General features: G+C 35.4%; 1 protein-coding gene across 2 annotated transcripts in view; it reads right to left on the bottom strand.

Moving 5' to 3' along the window:
• The window catches only part of Sb (Stubble), a 114018-nt gene that overhangs the window by 76838 nt on the left and 19680 nt on the right, over window positions 1-17500 (bottom strand). Inside the window, exon 1 of one of the 2 annotated variants that reach the window (XM_067105164.1) lies at window positions 8735-9140. The exons of the other annotated variant lie outside the window; for it this stretch is intronic. Coding sequence (XP_066961265.1) covers window positions 8735-8795 — 61 coding nt within the window. The 5' untranslated portion in view covers window positions 8796-9140. Of the gene's footprint in view, window positions 1-8734; window positions 9141-17500 lie in introns of those variants that run through there. 2 annotated transcript variants of the gene reach the window in all.

The raw sequence follows: 17500 nt of genomic DNA, 5'->3' as shown, positions 1-17500 counted from the left end.
AGCGTTCTAAAAATACCCAATGAATTCTGCCCCAGTTATTAATTTACTACCCAAGAGTCTGCGTTATTAGGAACTCATGCTGAGTGAATGTAATTAAAGAGGGTAATTAGAAAGCTCCCCGTGAAACAGCCCAGCCGCTAACCCTTCTGGTTAGCAAGAGCATCTGAGAGTCAATATAACAAAGACTTTCATCCAGGATGATCCCAAATGGCAAAATCGAAACCCTGCTCTAACAAGTGAAAAGCCCAGGTTTTGCTGTGTTTATCCAGTTGCATCCATATTATGAACGTCACTTAAATCTAGATTTGCGGGAGTTCAGGAATCCTGTATCTTCTCTTTCGTCCAAGTTAAAACATCAATGCTTGTAGTGACTATAAGACAGCTCTGTTTATTTGTTGTATGTACTAACATGCGAGTATATATATTGTATTTATACAGCATACATACATACATACATATATATATATATATATATATATATATATATATATATATATATATATATATATATATATATATATATATATATATATATATAATATATATATATATATGTATAAGCAATACAGTATAAATATTTAAGTGTACATCTTAATTAAGCTGATGATTATTGCAAAGGTGACGATCACTTCAGCTGGGAATAACGAGTGACGGGTGTTGGGTAGAAAGCTGGCAGTGAAATACTGCCCCCACTCTGGTAACGATGTCATATTTTATTCACGACAGAGCCTACTGAAGAAAGTTGCGCGGATGAAGGAATGAGGTAAGGAAGCCGATAACGAGTAGAAATACCAAAACAAATACCAAGTTTCTTTAAGATAAGAAGAAATCCTCAAGCTGTCTTGTAAGGAAATAGAAAGTGTTGCAAAAAACAGAACAAAATTGCAGCTTTGTCAAGAACAAAGCTACCTGGCATCGTTCCAGGGAAGGGAAAGCTTTAATCCCATGAGCACAGGAACAAGAAAATCTTCAAGACTTTGCTTCCAGTCATATAAGGGTACTTTTCTCAGCAGTGAGCAAGATGTTTCTGTGTGGATTCCTTAGGGGTGAAAGCATATTGAATCTACACACCTCAAACACACACACACATACACACACAAAAGAAACTTGCTCAGTTTCAAATCTTGTGTTTGTACATTGCTTGTTCTTAAAAGAAATGTTTAGTTTTCATTCACCCAGAGAAAAACAGATAAACAAACAAATATCGAGTCGGAGAAAGTTACTACCTCTTCGGAAAGCTGATCTCATCAAAATAATGATGAGGCAGTTTTAATTATTTAAATGTAGATTTCTATACAAAAATAATATACCAAAACGTACAACTTCATTATCTTAAACAACTTAGCTTAATGATTTAAAATCCTTTAGACTTCGAGAAACAATTTTGCTTTGTTTTTTAAGAGTTCAAGACACAAGACGTTATCTTCAAGGTAAACCCTATACAATGTAGGTTATCCTTCAGAGACAGTTTTATCATTATCTTCCAATTTAAAAAAAAAAATCTTCCTCTACGTCTGATAAGCAGAGCCTTTGCATTCCAGACTTCCATTCCATGAGAGCACTGTCCTTCATTCTTAACATATCTTTCCACTCTGTACCCAGTGAGAACTACATAACTGCCACGGGAGAATTTCAACCAAAAGAAACAAAGGGCCATCAATCTGTGTCAGTCAGACACACAAAAAAAGGAGAAAGATGACTCATAGCATTGTAGGTCACAAGGAGCACCCCAAAACAAGAACCTAATATCACAACTAAGAATTATGGTAAAGTATTCACTTTCTAAGTTGTCCTGTGGAAATGTGTGGTAAGGTGTTGAAAAGCTGATAGCAAGCCCACTGCTGGATTACTTTTTTAGGGCTCGTTGAAATCATCAGTTCACTTCGTTATCTTTCATATTTGATAATCGATTGTGCAAGTGATTTCTTTAATACACACACACACACACACACACACACACACACACATATATATATATATATATATATATATATATATATATATATATATATATATATATATATATATATATATATATATACTATATATACTGTTCCATAAATTAGATTAAAAAAATAATAATTTTGTAGTAATTCTTAATTTAATGTTACTTATACTTATTTTGGTAGCTTTCATTGATATCTCCGTCATTTATGAACATGTTACCCTTTCTCTATACCTTTAATATATATATATATATATATATATATATATATATATATATATATATATATATATATATATATATATATATGTGTGTGTGTGTGTGTGTGTGTGTGTGTGTGTGTGTGTTTATGGATAATATATAATATATGTATATAAATTTTTTATACATTTACTTCCTATTACATAAACAATAGCTCTTGCATTAATGATCAGAGAACCCTATATAGAGACTCTCTAAATTCCTTAAGTCCGAAACGATTATTGCATAGTGCAGTACCTGAATATAATTACTTGATTATTTTGCAGACTGGTTGCTATAAGGTCGTCCGTTCCTCTCATACGACCTCTGTAGCTGGCAAGATTTCGAAGTCAGTTTTCATATACAGAGTATATATACATTTAAATACACACATATGTATACACATATATATATAAAATATAAATATATATATATATATATATATATATATATATATATATATATATATATATATATATATATATATATATTTGTAACAACCACAATGACCTCTTAACTACTCGGATTCTTCACACTTTTTGGATACGCTTGTCAGTACAAAGCCTTAGGTCCAAATGCAAGAGTATGAGGTAATTCTGATGTCCGTAGCAGGTATCGAACAGGCATACAGAGTATCAGAACGAGGGCAACCACTTGACTTCGTTCTGATACTCTGGATACGGGTATGAATCCTGCTACGAACAGCAAAGTTAATTTATATTCTTGCAATTGGATATAAGGCTTTGTAGTGACAAGAGTATCCAAAAAGTGTGAAAAATGCAAGAGGTTAGAGGTCATCGTGGCCATTACAATTACATACGTATCTTGTAAAAAGTGACCAGTAGATTATATATAATATATATACATACATACATATATAACATACATATCAACCATACCCCTGTTCTCTCCAAAAAAGGGGTGGCTTCAAAAATCAGTAGCCTTACAGATCTCAGCTCGCGTACTAGGATGAGTGCCCTTCTCTACCCAGATTGCGACCCACCAAAGTCAATTAACTATCAGTTAATAATGCTCCGCTTGGATCTCAAAATGCTCAACGGGATTTAACGGAACGTGCCTTCGGCTAACCACTGGACTACAACTCCATATTATGAATGACCAAATGAGTGATCGGGCCCTTTGTTATAATGGTCACGCTTTCTCTAAAGTATCAGTTTGTTGCACTGTATGTTCGGAGACAAAATCACCCGATGGGGGTATTAGTGAAAGTAGTATAATAATTATATCAGGATTAGTATAAAACTGTTTTACATCCATTACAGTTGAATATTATACAAATGTATTATTATCAATATTACATTTGCAAGGGAAAAGTTCCGATTTCCATTAATGACCCTAAAATAAAATCTCAAATATACATGACTTAATTAAAAATGCTACATATTTTGTTTAAAAAAGTACAATTGATAGACATCTGTGCCTGGCTATGAGCATTATTAACTTCTATACATATGCTTGATTAAGTACTCTTACGAACATACACACTATCACGCTATAATCTATCTTATCTATCGATATATATATATATATATATATATATATATATATATATATATATATATATATATATATATATGTGTGTGTGTGTGTGTGTGTGTGTGTGTGTGTGTGTGTGTGTGTATAAATATAAGTATGTATGAGAATACTGAAATGATGCAAGTAATATAAGTCTAATGAGACGTCAGAGAAAAAAAAAACGGTACCATGAAAAAATATGCGATAAAGAATGACATGAAAGAGAGAATAAAAAAAAAACGGAGTCGAACAAAACCAGAGCAATTACAGGCCATCTGCCGTATCGGTGTTCGAAGGAATGGCGAAATGACTTCGTTTGTCCCATGAGGATACGAATCGGCCAGATCTGCTTCAGTTACTATGGAGGTTATTTAAACTATCACTGCTAACACTGATAAAGAAAATAACATTGACCCACTGACGGTTAGTTAATACAACTGAACTGTGATTTGTATCGCAATAAACGAACCTCTGGAGAGAGGGGGAGTCGCAAGACAGGAGGACGAGGTTCGAACGGGGAGAGGCGGTCGACATCGCTCTAAATTCTTCTTCTTTACCTATGCGAGAGAGTTCTGTGCGTTTGTGTTTCTTTTAAGGAGACTTCGTCTGGTCAAGCTAGACTTTTGAACTCGTTTACTCACTCGACTAATCAGCTGTTCTAGCTTCTTTTTGCGCTTCTTTTATTTATTGTTTTTTTTTTTTTCTTGGCTTTAGCCTTCCCCGCTGTGAGATTACACAGGATTCTAGATAGTTATTTGCCTGGACGGCTTCCCTTTATAATGTAAATATCCTGCAACACACAAACACACACGCATATATGTGTGTGTGTGTATATGTCTGTGTGCGCTTGTGTGTGTATGTTTGTAGCAGCATATTTACACCATAAACGGAAACCATACACACACAATATATATATATATATATATACATATATACATATATATAGTGAGTATGCACTTGTTTACATCATTCGTAAACAAAGTATTTCGATATGTGCTTGCGTATGTGAAATGCTTGATATATTTTTCTATTCGTTATTACAGACCAATATTAAATCTCAGTAGCAACTCGGATTTCCACTAGTTATAATTTTCATTTATAAACAAATGAAACTACAACAGCTGAATGTCTTTCAAAATACTAACACGTTTGCATTACCTTTTTTCATAAACAACAGAAATTTCTCAGTCGATTGCATAATAAAGAAACAATTAAGTGTGGATCATTTGAGAAATGGGGGTTGTGTCATAAACTTTGACTGAACAATATAAAATGACTACTAGCAAGAAGCCACTAAGAGACAAGCAGTCGATTTTAATCAGTAATTATTGTGATGAAGTTACGATGAAGTTATGATGAAGAAATAAAGGGAGGAAATGGCAGGGTCTTGGGGAGTAAGAGGGATGCTGGCTACCCTACCAGGAACATCTTATGAAAGGAGCATCATTCTTTGCCCTACTTCATCCTCTTCTTTGTTATGATTCAGACTACCGGACAAGAAAAACTGTTACAATAATTTAAGAAGGCTCTCTCTCTCTCTCTCTCCTTAAATAACGTTCGGTCTAAAACGCTGATATAGAACAGTATATCTTATTTCTAGTGGCACTACTGCTAACTTCGTTTGACGTTTCAGTAACATGAACGTACATTTTGCAGTTAATGGAATTCTGTTCAATGCTCATCCAAGGTTACAAATACACGAAACCAATATTTCAGTCTAGTGCACAGATTTCATTGACGCTTCGGCACGCTTGATAAATATACCTTCTGTTCCTAATAACAAAACCAAACACAAACAGACACACGTATATATATGTGTGCGTGCATATTTTTTTTTATTAACTGACGGTATATTCATCAAACGTACCGAAACGTCAGTGAAACCAAATCACTAGACTGAAATATTAGATTCGTGTATTTGCAACCTTGGACGAGTGTTGAACAAAATTCCATTAGCTTAAAAATATACGTTCAAGTTATTGAAACGTCAGTCGAAGTTAGCAGTAGTGCCACTAGAAGGCCACGTGATTTTCTGCACCAGCATTTTAGACCAAAAATTATTCAAGGAACGAGAGAGAGAGACTGGAGGATAGTCTCAAAGACAGATAACGAACCTTATTACAATACTGTAGAAGACAGCTTTACTCCTCCGGCAGTCTGAATCCTAACAAAGGAGAGGACAGAGTAGGACAAGAAATGTATGCTCCTTTCGTAAGATAACTCTGGTAGGTTAGCCAGTATCCTTCTTATTCCCCTAGACCCTCGACCTTTCCTCCCTTTATTTCATATATATATATATATATATATATATATATATATATATATATATATATATATATATATATATATATATATATATATATACTTTATCACTTACACAATAATTGTTCTGTCCATTAATACAATTAATAACAAGACCTCATTTAAACTGGATGGTATCTAGCGGATACCAGACGATGATAACTGATAAATACCATCCAGTTTAAATGAAATCCTGTTATTTATATATATACATATATACAGTATATGTATATATATACATATGTATACATGTGTGTATATCTGTGTGAGGATAGTCATGCATACATTACGACAACAAAACTAGGCAAATATCAGAACAAAATTAAATCATAACTCGGAATACAATGCAAATGTAAATACAGCAAATTCATAAGTGAATTAATTTACCTATCACTGATAAGAGGTTTGACCTTTCCTCGCTGGGTGATTTTCTCATCTATTCATTGGTCACGAGTTCGAGAAATAAAACAAGAGGAATTTGTTTCTAGTTCTATAATGTGGTTCGGATTCCACAATAAGCTTACATTCAAAACAGCTTTGCCAGCCCTCAGCTGTTAATCAGCTCAGTGGTCTGGTTAAACTACACTTCCTGACTATAGGCCTAAATAAAGAAATTCTACCTTACATTCAAACAGCTTTGCTTCAACCCATCTCTGTTTTCCCCCCTGTTTCCTATGATTCCTTCTTTCACAAAATTTTTCTCTTGCGAAGTTAAACAGTGAAGTTAACACAATTACTCTTCAGCATAAAGACAAAATTAATTAGGTAAATAAAAAATCTACTAATCAAAATTTAAAAACAATAGACAGGAACTTGGATAAAAGTAATAAATCAAAGCGAAAAAACCAAGTCAAATAAATCTGTCTAATAAGAGAGAGAAAACAACAATATATTAGATGGACAACATATGAGTGAGGGAAGCAAGTGAGGAATATGCTACCCCTACCAATGTAGACAGATGATGCTAAAAATATCCGTTTTATATTGCAATCAATAGCTACGGTTAAGCGAGACACTACCATGGGCAATATCCATTTTTGATCATTAGTTAATCATAACTCATCAAATTCCAAATATAAAAAAAGAGTGATTAATCAATAAAAGGAAGTGACAGTACAGAGATAACAAAAGCAGTGATTACAAAATCGGGAAGATGAAATAACTGAAAAGAACAGGAATGGCTAGAATATTATGAAGGCAAGCAAGAATAAGGAGAAAACAAGAGCTTTAACAATAGGAGAAATACGAAATATGAAGACGCAAAATATTATGTTGTTCAAAGGCGATAATACGACTCTTGTCTATTGTCTTGTCAACTGTTATCGATCAGTCTATCTCTCTATCTATGGCACTTACCATGGAGGAAGAGGTAGACAAACTTCCTAATAAAGGAAAGGAAAAACAGCGGCAGTGGGCAAATCCCAAAACCTCACAACAGGAGAACGAAATAGTATTTTGTTGAATTCTGGTCATTATCTAAGAGCTTACGCTTAACTTGCACACACACACAAAATGTAATATATGCATATATATATATATATATATATATATATATATATATATATATATATATATATATATATATATATACATACATACAGAATATATAATCACGTTACTGAATATGTGCCGTCTAGAGTAAACATCGTCCTCACGTGCGGCCGAGCACTTCACATAAACAGGTTCCATTACCTTCATTTTCTCTCGCAAAATTTCCAACGTTCTAAGTACCACAGTTCACTGGCCGACTATGTAGTTCATTACCCTCCCCTAGTCTTCCTAAGATAAAACTTCTCGCCTGACATTTCGTTTCACGCAGAAAGTATCATAGTTTATTATTTACTAATGTGTCAATGTTTATATTTTTTAATGACTGACAGCATATTCTGGAAGCGAGCAGACAAGTGCTGACCATTATTTCTATTCTAGAGGTTATATTAGTACTATAAAGTGTATTGCGCGGTGAATGAAAGATACACACACACATATAAATATATATATAATAAAAGTCTATTGTGCTGCGAATGAAAGATACATACACACACACACACTATATATATATATAATCATAACAAGAGACTAATGCACATCAAAGATTCAGTAAGATAATCAGTTTTCAAATGTAGGGTAACTCCTGTATTACAATCCAAGAAAACATTAAATATTTACAACCTTTGCAACTGATTTCATACCTTAAACTAATATAAGTATATATACTATTATATTTTTTATAGGCCTTAGTGCCATACAATCTCCTCTTAAAGAATATATGTTGTAGTATACCTTAAACTTTTCACACAAGTCATAATAATTATTCAATTCGTCGTAAGCCGCACGAGTTTAAGAGCTTCCCACAATCACACGTACTGTATACGTTTACAGTAACATTCAACATTCCGCTCCAGAAAAGCTAACATATGTACAGTTAAAAGAGACTGCGATATTATTTACTAATTTCAAATGCTGCGCTTTGGAAAGAAAAAAAAAAAACTGTCGTAAACTATATACACAATCAATCTACTATTTTTTTCAATAAAAATGAGACACTTTAAGTATTATTTTTCTTAAGTCTGAATTCTGAATGTTGATGTTTCCTATTAATTACTAACAAGCAAGAGGATATATATATACATACATATATATATATATATATATATATATATATATATATATATATATATATATAAACATCTAGAACTAGTGATCACCTACCTAAACCATGGTAAAATGTCATCTTTTTACGAGGCGTTTGGGAAGCAGGCCAATACACCATCCTGCTCTTCGCTTGGGATTCCTTCCAACAGACGACTGCATGCACTGACAATTTATACTTCCATCGGTCTAAACTCTCGAAGGAATTGAACAATTAAACGCCAAAAAGAGGACACTATGTACACTCGAAGGAATATCCTAAATGAGACATTGGGGAGTCTGCTTGCAAACGCAAGCCCAGAGTCTGTTGAAATCAATCATGCAGACGGGAACGAGACAGAGATTGACAGAGAGCTCACAACTCCAACGGTGAAAACCCGAGCACACTAGACTGAGTTGGCTCTCGTCTGCACACCGCAGCGGCGTGGTGCGCTTTAGCAAGAGAACGTCAGTTACACTGACGACTGTGCCTGGTGCTAACCGCCGTGTGTGTGTGGCTCTCTCTCTCTCTCTCTCTCTCTCTCTCTCTCCAATTCACCTGCTCGTCTGTTTCAGAACTTGCCTTCTCCTTTTTCCCTTTCTCAGATATTTTCAAATATTCCATTGGTTCATAAGTCCCCTCTCCCTCTCTTTCAGACCAAGTTTCTTGCACTTCTAAGTCCAAACGGTTTGCATTCTCCCTCCTATCCCTCAGACGAATTTACCTGATCTCGTCTTTCTAAATTCACAAACCTCTCCCCTCTCTCTCAGATTAATTTACCTTTTATTTCTGGACTGACGTAGACCGTTCCTCTTTCTCTGTCAGCTTAATTCACATGATCCTCTCAGACCAATTTAACTGCGACTCTTTCCGAATTTAATGACCCCTCTCTCTCTCTCTCTCTCTCTCTCTCTCTCTCTCTCTCTCTCTCTCTGGTTATTTACATTTTTTCTGAACTGACATAATTATGACAGTTCCTTCTATGACATCCTAATTCACTCGCTCCTCTCACACCAATTCAAATGCTCCTTTTTCCTAATTTAACGACCCTACTCTCTCTCTCTCTCTCAGCTTTGAAGTTTCCTCAACAGGAATAGGCATAGCGACCATCTACACCAAAAATAGGTAAGTGTGCCAATACAAGAACTACTAAGGTGATAGCGATCTTATAACAGCGGGATGTCAAACCGTCTCCCCAATTAGACCTAGACTACATTGTGATGGGTTTCTGTACTTGTTAATGCTGCTGTCACAACTTCTATTGATACAACCATTCAATCATGAGATCACTTGAAACTTACATTTGAGTGATGGCATAATTTGATATGGCTATTCATAACTTTTCCAAAGACCACATCATGAAACCGTTGATCTCTCCATATAAGTTCCTTTTGTAACCATTTTCTTTGTGTCGTGTCTATCATTTCGGATAGTCTCTCCTACCTTTTTATACACTCAGACTGAGATACAGATCATTAAGACTTCAAAACTGTGTCTATCGGTCTAACGGAGTTTTATTTACTGTCATGCCACTTATAATGATTAAGAGGCTGGTTTACATACCAAGGTCACATTTGAAATTAGAATTATTTTTCTAAGATAATAATAGCCAATTACTGAGAAAAATATATGGGAATCGAGACAAAATAATGAGAAGGAAAATGTGACAAGACATACGTAAACATGTGTATACGTGTTCATCCATAAAATGCATACTTGACACGCTCTCTCTCTCTCTCTCTCTCTCTCTCTCTCTCTCTCTCTATATATATATATATATATATATATATATATATATATATATATATATGTGTGTGTGTGTGTGTGTGTGTGTGTGTGTGTGCAAAAGTTTAGCGGTTGAAGCACTAGCCTTATCAATAATAGAGTCACGGTTTGATTCCCAGAAAATGAGCGGTTTAGGAAAATCTCGTTCAGGCAAGTTATATCTCTGTTGGCCTAAGCACTGAGTTAGTATCTGGTAGTTAGTCCACTAAGGTAGGTCACAAACAGATGGGGGTCATTCCAAAATAATTGTTAAAAGCGTATATAAACACCTTCTAGACCTATGCCCCTTCAAGAAGAAAAGGAATGGATATATTTACGTTATACCCTTAAAAGGAAAAAAAAGGTTGAAATAAGTTGTTCGAATAATAATCCCACCCACTTCCACGAGAAAAATTAAAATAAAATACCGAAAACAAACTTTGGTTTGCATAAACCACAGGACAAGGGAACAACCGAATAGAAGCACAGACGTGCATCGCACATGGAGAAGGTCAACGTCCCCCCAACCCCAACCCCACCCCCCAACACACACACACACACAAGCCTTAGGGCTGGCTACGAACGGACTGACAAATATAGCTTCTGGAAAAGGCGATTCTGAGGGTTGAAAAATACGTATTACGTAAGAGTTGAGAATTTTGCGGTTACGAAATAAGGAGGAGCTTGAGTCGGCGGTTGGTACATTGCTCTTTGCTACACTGACATAGATTCATGCCAGCTGAGGAAGAAGCCCTCGGCCCCTTCCCCTTTCACCCTCCCCCTCTTACCCTTACCCTTACCCTTAACACTCCCACCCCATCCCTTCACCCTTTCTGTTCGTTCTTTCTCATTCCCCATCTCCACGTGTTTGTTCTCATGATATATTTTTGCAAAAAATCCTTTATTGTTAGATGAATAATACTGAGAGTCACTTGCACCTGCTAATCATGTTCATTCTTACTATCTTTGTTTCTTTGTTTCAATGTATGTCAATGAAGTTGGGCGAGTATAAATATTTAAAGTACGAGTTTGTTGGCGCAGACAAACAGCGCTGGATCTCGGCGCTACTGTCTCCCCTACCCTCCCGATCCTCTACCTAACCCGCCCCCACCCGGGCCGGACAGACAGGTTTGCAGGAGGAGGGTGGATGCCTCCCCTATCCTCCCGTTCCCCTACCTACCCCGCCCCCACTAGGGGCGGACAAACCGGTTTACAGCGGGCGGTTGGCTGTGTCATGTCTCCCCTACTGTCATCCGGGGGAGGACAAACAAGACCCACTCAGATATTATTATTATTGATTATACATACATTCATGCATTTAGAGTATATGCTGTACCCACACAGACATATATATGCACTATAAATATGTTTGTGTGGTCTGTGTATGCCTGGTTGATTTAATGGTTTTATAAGCATCCAAGCTGAATAATTTTCGTAATTTCCAGAGACCATTCTCCTTAATAATTAAAATTCCATGTATCCAATACAATGTAATGTAAATGTAACTTGCATTCGGAGTTGTATATATGTGTAAGCGCTCATACTTAGGTAAAAATTATTTTGCATATGAAACAGCCCTTTTGTATGCCATATTGATCTTGTTTAAATGAAGGAACACATGTAAAACAAAGCAAACTCATAAATCCACACATGCATTGTTTTTAAGTTAACCATATGACCTACATGCAAATATACATGCACTTATACATACAGGCAAGTAATACATATTCGTGACTTTTTTATCGTATAATAAGTTGCATGCAAATCAAGTTAACGTAAAGACAAATAAATAAAAGGAAAAAATCTACAGAAAAGAAATGGACAGCCTCTGCTGCATACCAAGTTCGTCTTGAAAGTTTACAGTCTAAAAAACGGCTAAAATCCGTGAAGAGCTAAGATAATAAACACCAGCAAAACCGCAGCCAGTTATGTTCTCGAGAAAGGTCAGGCAAAAAACCTTAAAAACTTAAGTCTGGAGACACTGGGACTTAAAGCCCGTGATTGACACGTGAATAATCTTACGGTGGAAATTTGTTCCCAAAGTGTCAATGCGTTTGACGCGAATGTTCTCAGTTCATTAGCGTAACAGCAACGGTTCTTTGAAGTTCTCTCTCTCTCTCTCTCTCTCTCTCTCTCTCTCTCTCTCTCTCTAAATCTCTTATCTCTCTCTCTCACATGCACACGTGTATATACCTATATATATATATATATATATATATATATATATATATATATATATATATATATATATATATATATATATATATATGTGTATATATTTATACATATATACATATATATACTCTGTATATGTGTTGTTTATATTTACTGGTGAGATATATATATATATATATGCGATATATATATATGCGTATATATATATATATATATATATATATATATATATGTGTGTGTGTGTGTGTGATCCTGTAGAGAGAACGAGATGGATATCTGATCATCTGTGTATATGTAGAAAAAGACTTACAAGAAGAGGGAGAGAAAGAAGCAAAATAAAGGCATATCTATTAAAAAAACAGGTATAACACGGCGGAACTAATTATTCAAGGCTTGTTTTATGACATTTTAGCTAACAACCAGTGAGAATTTCATTTACTGATAATTACCTCGGCCAAAATAACTGTGAGATGCGAATATATAGTTAGATGCGTATAGATAACCTTGTATATCTATATGTTTTCATGCATGATCAGGGAATAGCATGTAGGTCAGTATGCAACCAGTATGTTAATGATCCTGTGCTATCACCGACATATATGTTATTAATAACGATATATGACGTCGCTTGAATAGTAATTCATTCCCCAGCATTGTCATTCATTACTTCCATAGAATATATAATGTAGAAAAAGACTTACAAGAAGAAAATAAAGGCATATCTATTAAAAAAAAACAGGTATAACAAATAAATGGTGCCCCTGTTTAAACAGACACATAAATGGGCCTGCATAAACAAACAAATAAACGGGGCCTGCCTAAACAAACAAATGGGCCAACCCTTATGGACTGGATGAAGACCAATATGAGTGTCCCAAAGATAAATGTGGAAGCTACGACGAGATGCTAATCTATACTCTTTAAGAAGCGAAGTTCATTAACGCTCGTTGCTCGCGGTGACTGTTTTCGCTCTGGGCAGCCAATTCCTCCAAGGGCGCTCTGTTATAAACAAGCTCCATAGATCTCTACATCTCGTCTATATGAAGAATTATTTTGTCTCCTCTGGTACTCTGACTTCTTCAGATCTGATGTAAAACAAGTAACGTCGGTATATTTCCTTCTATTTTCCCCGCGTAGTTTCTTTTATGATAACATTTCCTCGGCATTTCTTGCCTCTCTCTTTCTCTCAACAAAACCAGGTACCGGCCTCCACTCCTCCCGTCCCCCAACCCCACCCCGCCATGACCACTCTTGCCGCCAAGCACTTCCTCGCTGCCAAGGACACATTAGAAAGCTGTTGACCCGAAAGGCGGGAAAGGTAGATAGAAGAGAAAGGAAAATGAATGGAGGGGCGAAATAGTAGGAAGAAGAAGATAAGGAGGGGGAGGAGGAGGAGAGGGGAGATAAGAAGGACCTTAGGCAACAGAGATAGGAAAGAGAAAGTGAGAGGAAATTACAGAGTTGATAAATTCTCTTTGTAAAAGAATGGGCAATATCACAAAAACTTATCGAAGGAAAACACATGCACGCAAGACACACACACACACACATTTATATATATATACATACACACGTGTGTGTGTTTTACCTTCGAATAAGCTTTTGTGAAAATGTCCATTCATTTACAAAGAGAATTTATCAGCTCTGTCACATCCTTTTCATACATATATACACGCGCGTGCGCTCGCAAGTTAAACTGGGTGGATGAGTGTTAAGTATACGCGCGTGCGCTCGCAAGTTAAACTGGGTGGATGAGTGTTAAGTTTAAATGCATCTTAACGAGTGAGAAAACCAAACTGTATTAACGAACTCATTACATTTAGGAAGAAGAGTAACAGGTAAACAAACAGACAGAAAGAGAGAGAGAGGACAAGTAACGTAAGCCAAACTAAAACTTTCACTTCCCGTTTCTCGCCAGATCAGCTGACCACTGAAGGAAAAATTGATTCGAACATGACGCGTTCTTTGTGAATATTCGGTACTACACAGTCGGTCCCTGTTTACACTTTGTAAAGGCGCTTACTCACGTTTCGCAAAACAAAGTCGTTTTCTCTGTGTTGCTTTATTATTATTAATAATATTACTGACTTCGAGAACTAGCCCCAAACAGCTTTATATTCCATATTGTGTGGGTAACCATGCAATTTAGGTCATTAGTCTCATAATGAGGTTTGTGGTATACTTTCAGTAAGCAATGATAAAAAAATATTATCCTTCCGTAATTCACAAGTCCCTACCTCTCTCGTTTTTTTTTATTTACTAGTTATTTTTTTATCTGCCATTGCACGGGATAACTCAAAGTTCCCAAACAAAACACTCAGAATCACTCTCTTTTTTTTAGTACTGTAAAATCAAAATAAAACCTGTTGTTTTTCTTACTCCTAAATGTTTTGGATGGTATGATTAAAACATATTTTCTTTCATCTTATATTTTGTATCATATGCCTCATCTAACTTTTATTTTCGATTTCTACCTTCGTAAGATGTATTTGAAAAAAAAAAAAAAACAACGTACAGTGTCGTGCATTGTTCGATCAGAGGATTATTATAATTATATAATGTTCGCGTATTAAGTTTACTTTTGCAGAACAAGATTTCGTGTTAACCATCGACCAGTGCCTTCCCCAGCCTATAGGTCACCATTCAGTGCCGGATAAGTCATCACATATATATCCAGGGGGTGAACTATCTTAGGGTTGGCATTCGAATTCTATCCTTTCTTCTGTTTTTCCTACTTCACATCCTTTGTACCGACTTCACAGCGAGAGTTGCTCGGTATGTCGCATTTTTCATTCTTAGTTTTCTTTAAAAGAAAACTAGAAAACTATTGTGGCGGTTTTGTCTGTCCGTCTGCGCTTTATTCTGTCCGCCCTCAAATCTTAAAAACTAGTGAGGCTAGAGGGCTGCAAACTGGTATGTTGATCATCCACCCTCCAATCATCAAACATACCACATGGCAGCCCTCTAACTTCAGTATTTTTCTTTTTTATTTTATTTAAGATAAAATTTAGCCGTAATGTTGCGTCTGGCAACGAAATAAGATAGGCCACCACCGGGTCGTGGTTAAAGTTTCATGGGCCGCGGCTCATACAGCATTATACCGAGACCATCGAAAGATAGATCTACTTTCGGTGGCCTTGAATATACGCTGTAGCGACTGTACAGAATATTTTTTACTCGGTAAATCTTTTGTCCTCTCGCATAAAATTCTTGACTATAAAAGTGCATTCATTCGCCCCTCCCTCCTGCGTTAGAAGATAATGGGATTTTTTTATATTCCGCGTACGTGGTATATATTGCTTCTCCTTGTTTGTTTGTTTGTTAATTATTAATATTACGCAAAAATACACGCGTAGGTTTTTAAGAAAACTCTACCCAAGGTGCTCGTCGTTATTTCCAGCAAATAAGTAGATTTTAGGAGAGAGAGGAATGTAACTTTTAAGGAGACGGGAACTTGGAGAAAGACGGGGTGGCATTTGCATAGCCCTGACGGACGTTTGCAGTCTCCGAAAGCTCTCCTTAGAAAAACCATTTGAAAAAGGCGAGGTTGAAACTGAAGTATTCGATGGTATTTGTTTGAGCTGGCATCATTGTGAATATATTCACACACTAATATATATATATATATATATATATATATATATATATATATATATATATATATATATATATATATATATATATATATACATATATATATAGATAGATATACAGTATATATATATATATATATATATATATATATATATATATATATATATATATATATATGTGTGTGTGTGTGTTTTGTGTGTGTGTATGTGAGTTGGAGTGTTAAACGAAACGCCTTTTTTCCTGTTTGAGAAATGGTTCCAGATGTTGTTAATTTTCCTGTTCTTGTCACGACTTTTTTGGCGCAGATTACCAGCCCCATGGCCTCCCGCACTCTGGCAGTGACCCATCACAGTCAACTACCTACCAAATGCATTACGTTAATCTTAGGTCATGTGTTGAATTGTACATGGGCTAAAGTCACTCCCACCCGACACCCCGGAGATCGACAGTCATCAATTCTCTCTCTCTCTCTCTCTCTCTCTCTCTCTCTCTCTCTCTCTCTCTCGTCTCAAATTACTTTCCCTTTCAAAATTTCTCTTTCTTTCTCTTTTATCTCAACGAAATAAAAAAAAAAGTAGCAAATGAAAGCAGAGGCTTCTCTTGGCAAGAAACGGGAAAAATGATGCTGGCAAAAACGAGTAACCAGGCAATGGCCGACGCTGGTATTTCCGTAGAAAGTGGAAGAAGAGATACCTCTTGGTACTAATCGACCCTTCTCTGCCAACTTTCTTTACTTTCTTATTTCATTACTCTGATGAAAATTGCATTTTTTTTTTATTAGAAAAGATGACCGCCGGAAACTGTTTCTCTTGTCTGCGTGTCCTTTTTTACGTCTTTTTCTTCAAATGCTAATGATAGCAAATAGATTACTTTATATATATACATATATATATAATATATATATATATATACATAATATATATATATATATATATATATATAAATATATATATATATATATATATATATATATATATATATATATATATATATATATATAATATTATATGTATGTGTGTGTGTTAGTATGTGTGGTCCTTCTAAATTATTTTATGTAATAATAAGTTGCATACTTGGCGCATTTCACTTATAAGTCTTCTAATTTGCTTTAAGAAGTAGTCTTTAAAAACATAAGCTGTCACAAAAGCACAATTGTGATTCATTCATGTCAGACAACAAGACATAACACACAGCATCAAAAACCCAACTTAATTATTGTAAGAGAAAAAAAAGGAAGTAATGGTATTTTTTACATAGGACGCTACAGTTGTATCGAAAACGGGAAAGCGAAGAGGAAAGCAGTAATAATAACT

The sequence above is a fragment of the Macrobrachium rosenbergii genome, chromosome 6 (assembly GCF_040412425.1).
Source record: "Macrobrachium rosenbergii isolate ZJJX-2024 chromosome 6, ASM4041242v1, whole genome shotgun sequence".
Lineage (NCBI taxonomy): Eukaryota > Metazoa > Arthropoda > Malacostraca > Decapoda > Palaemonidae > Macrobrachium > Macrobrachium rosenbergii.
Note: the sequence above shows the minus strand (reverse complement) of the source record. Positions and strands in the feature narration are given on the sequence as shown.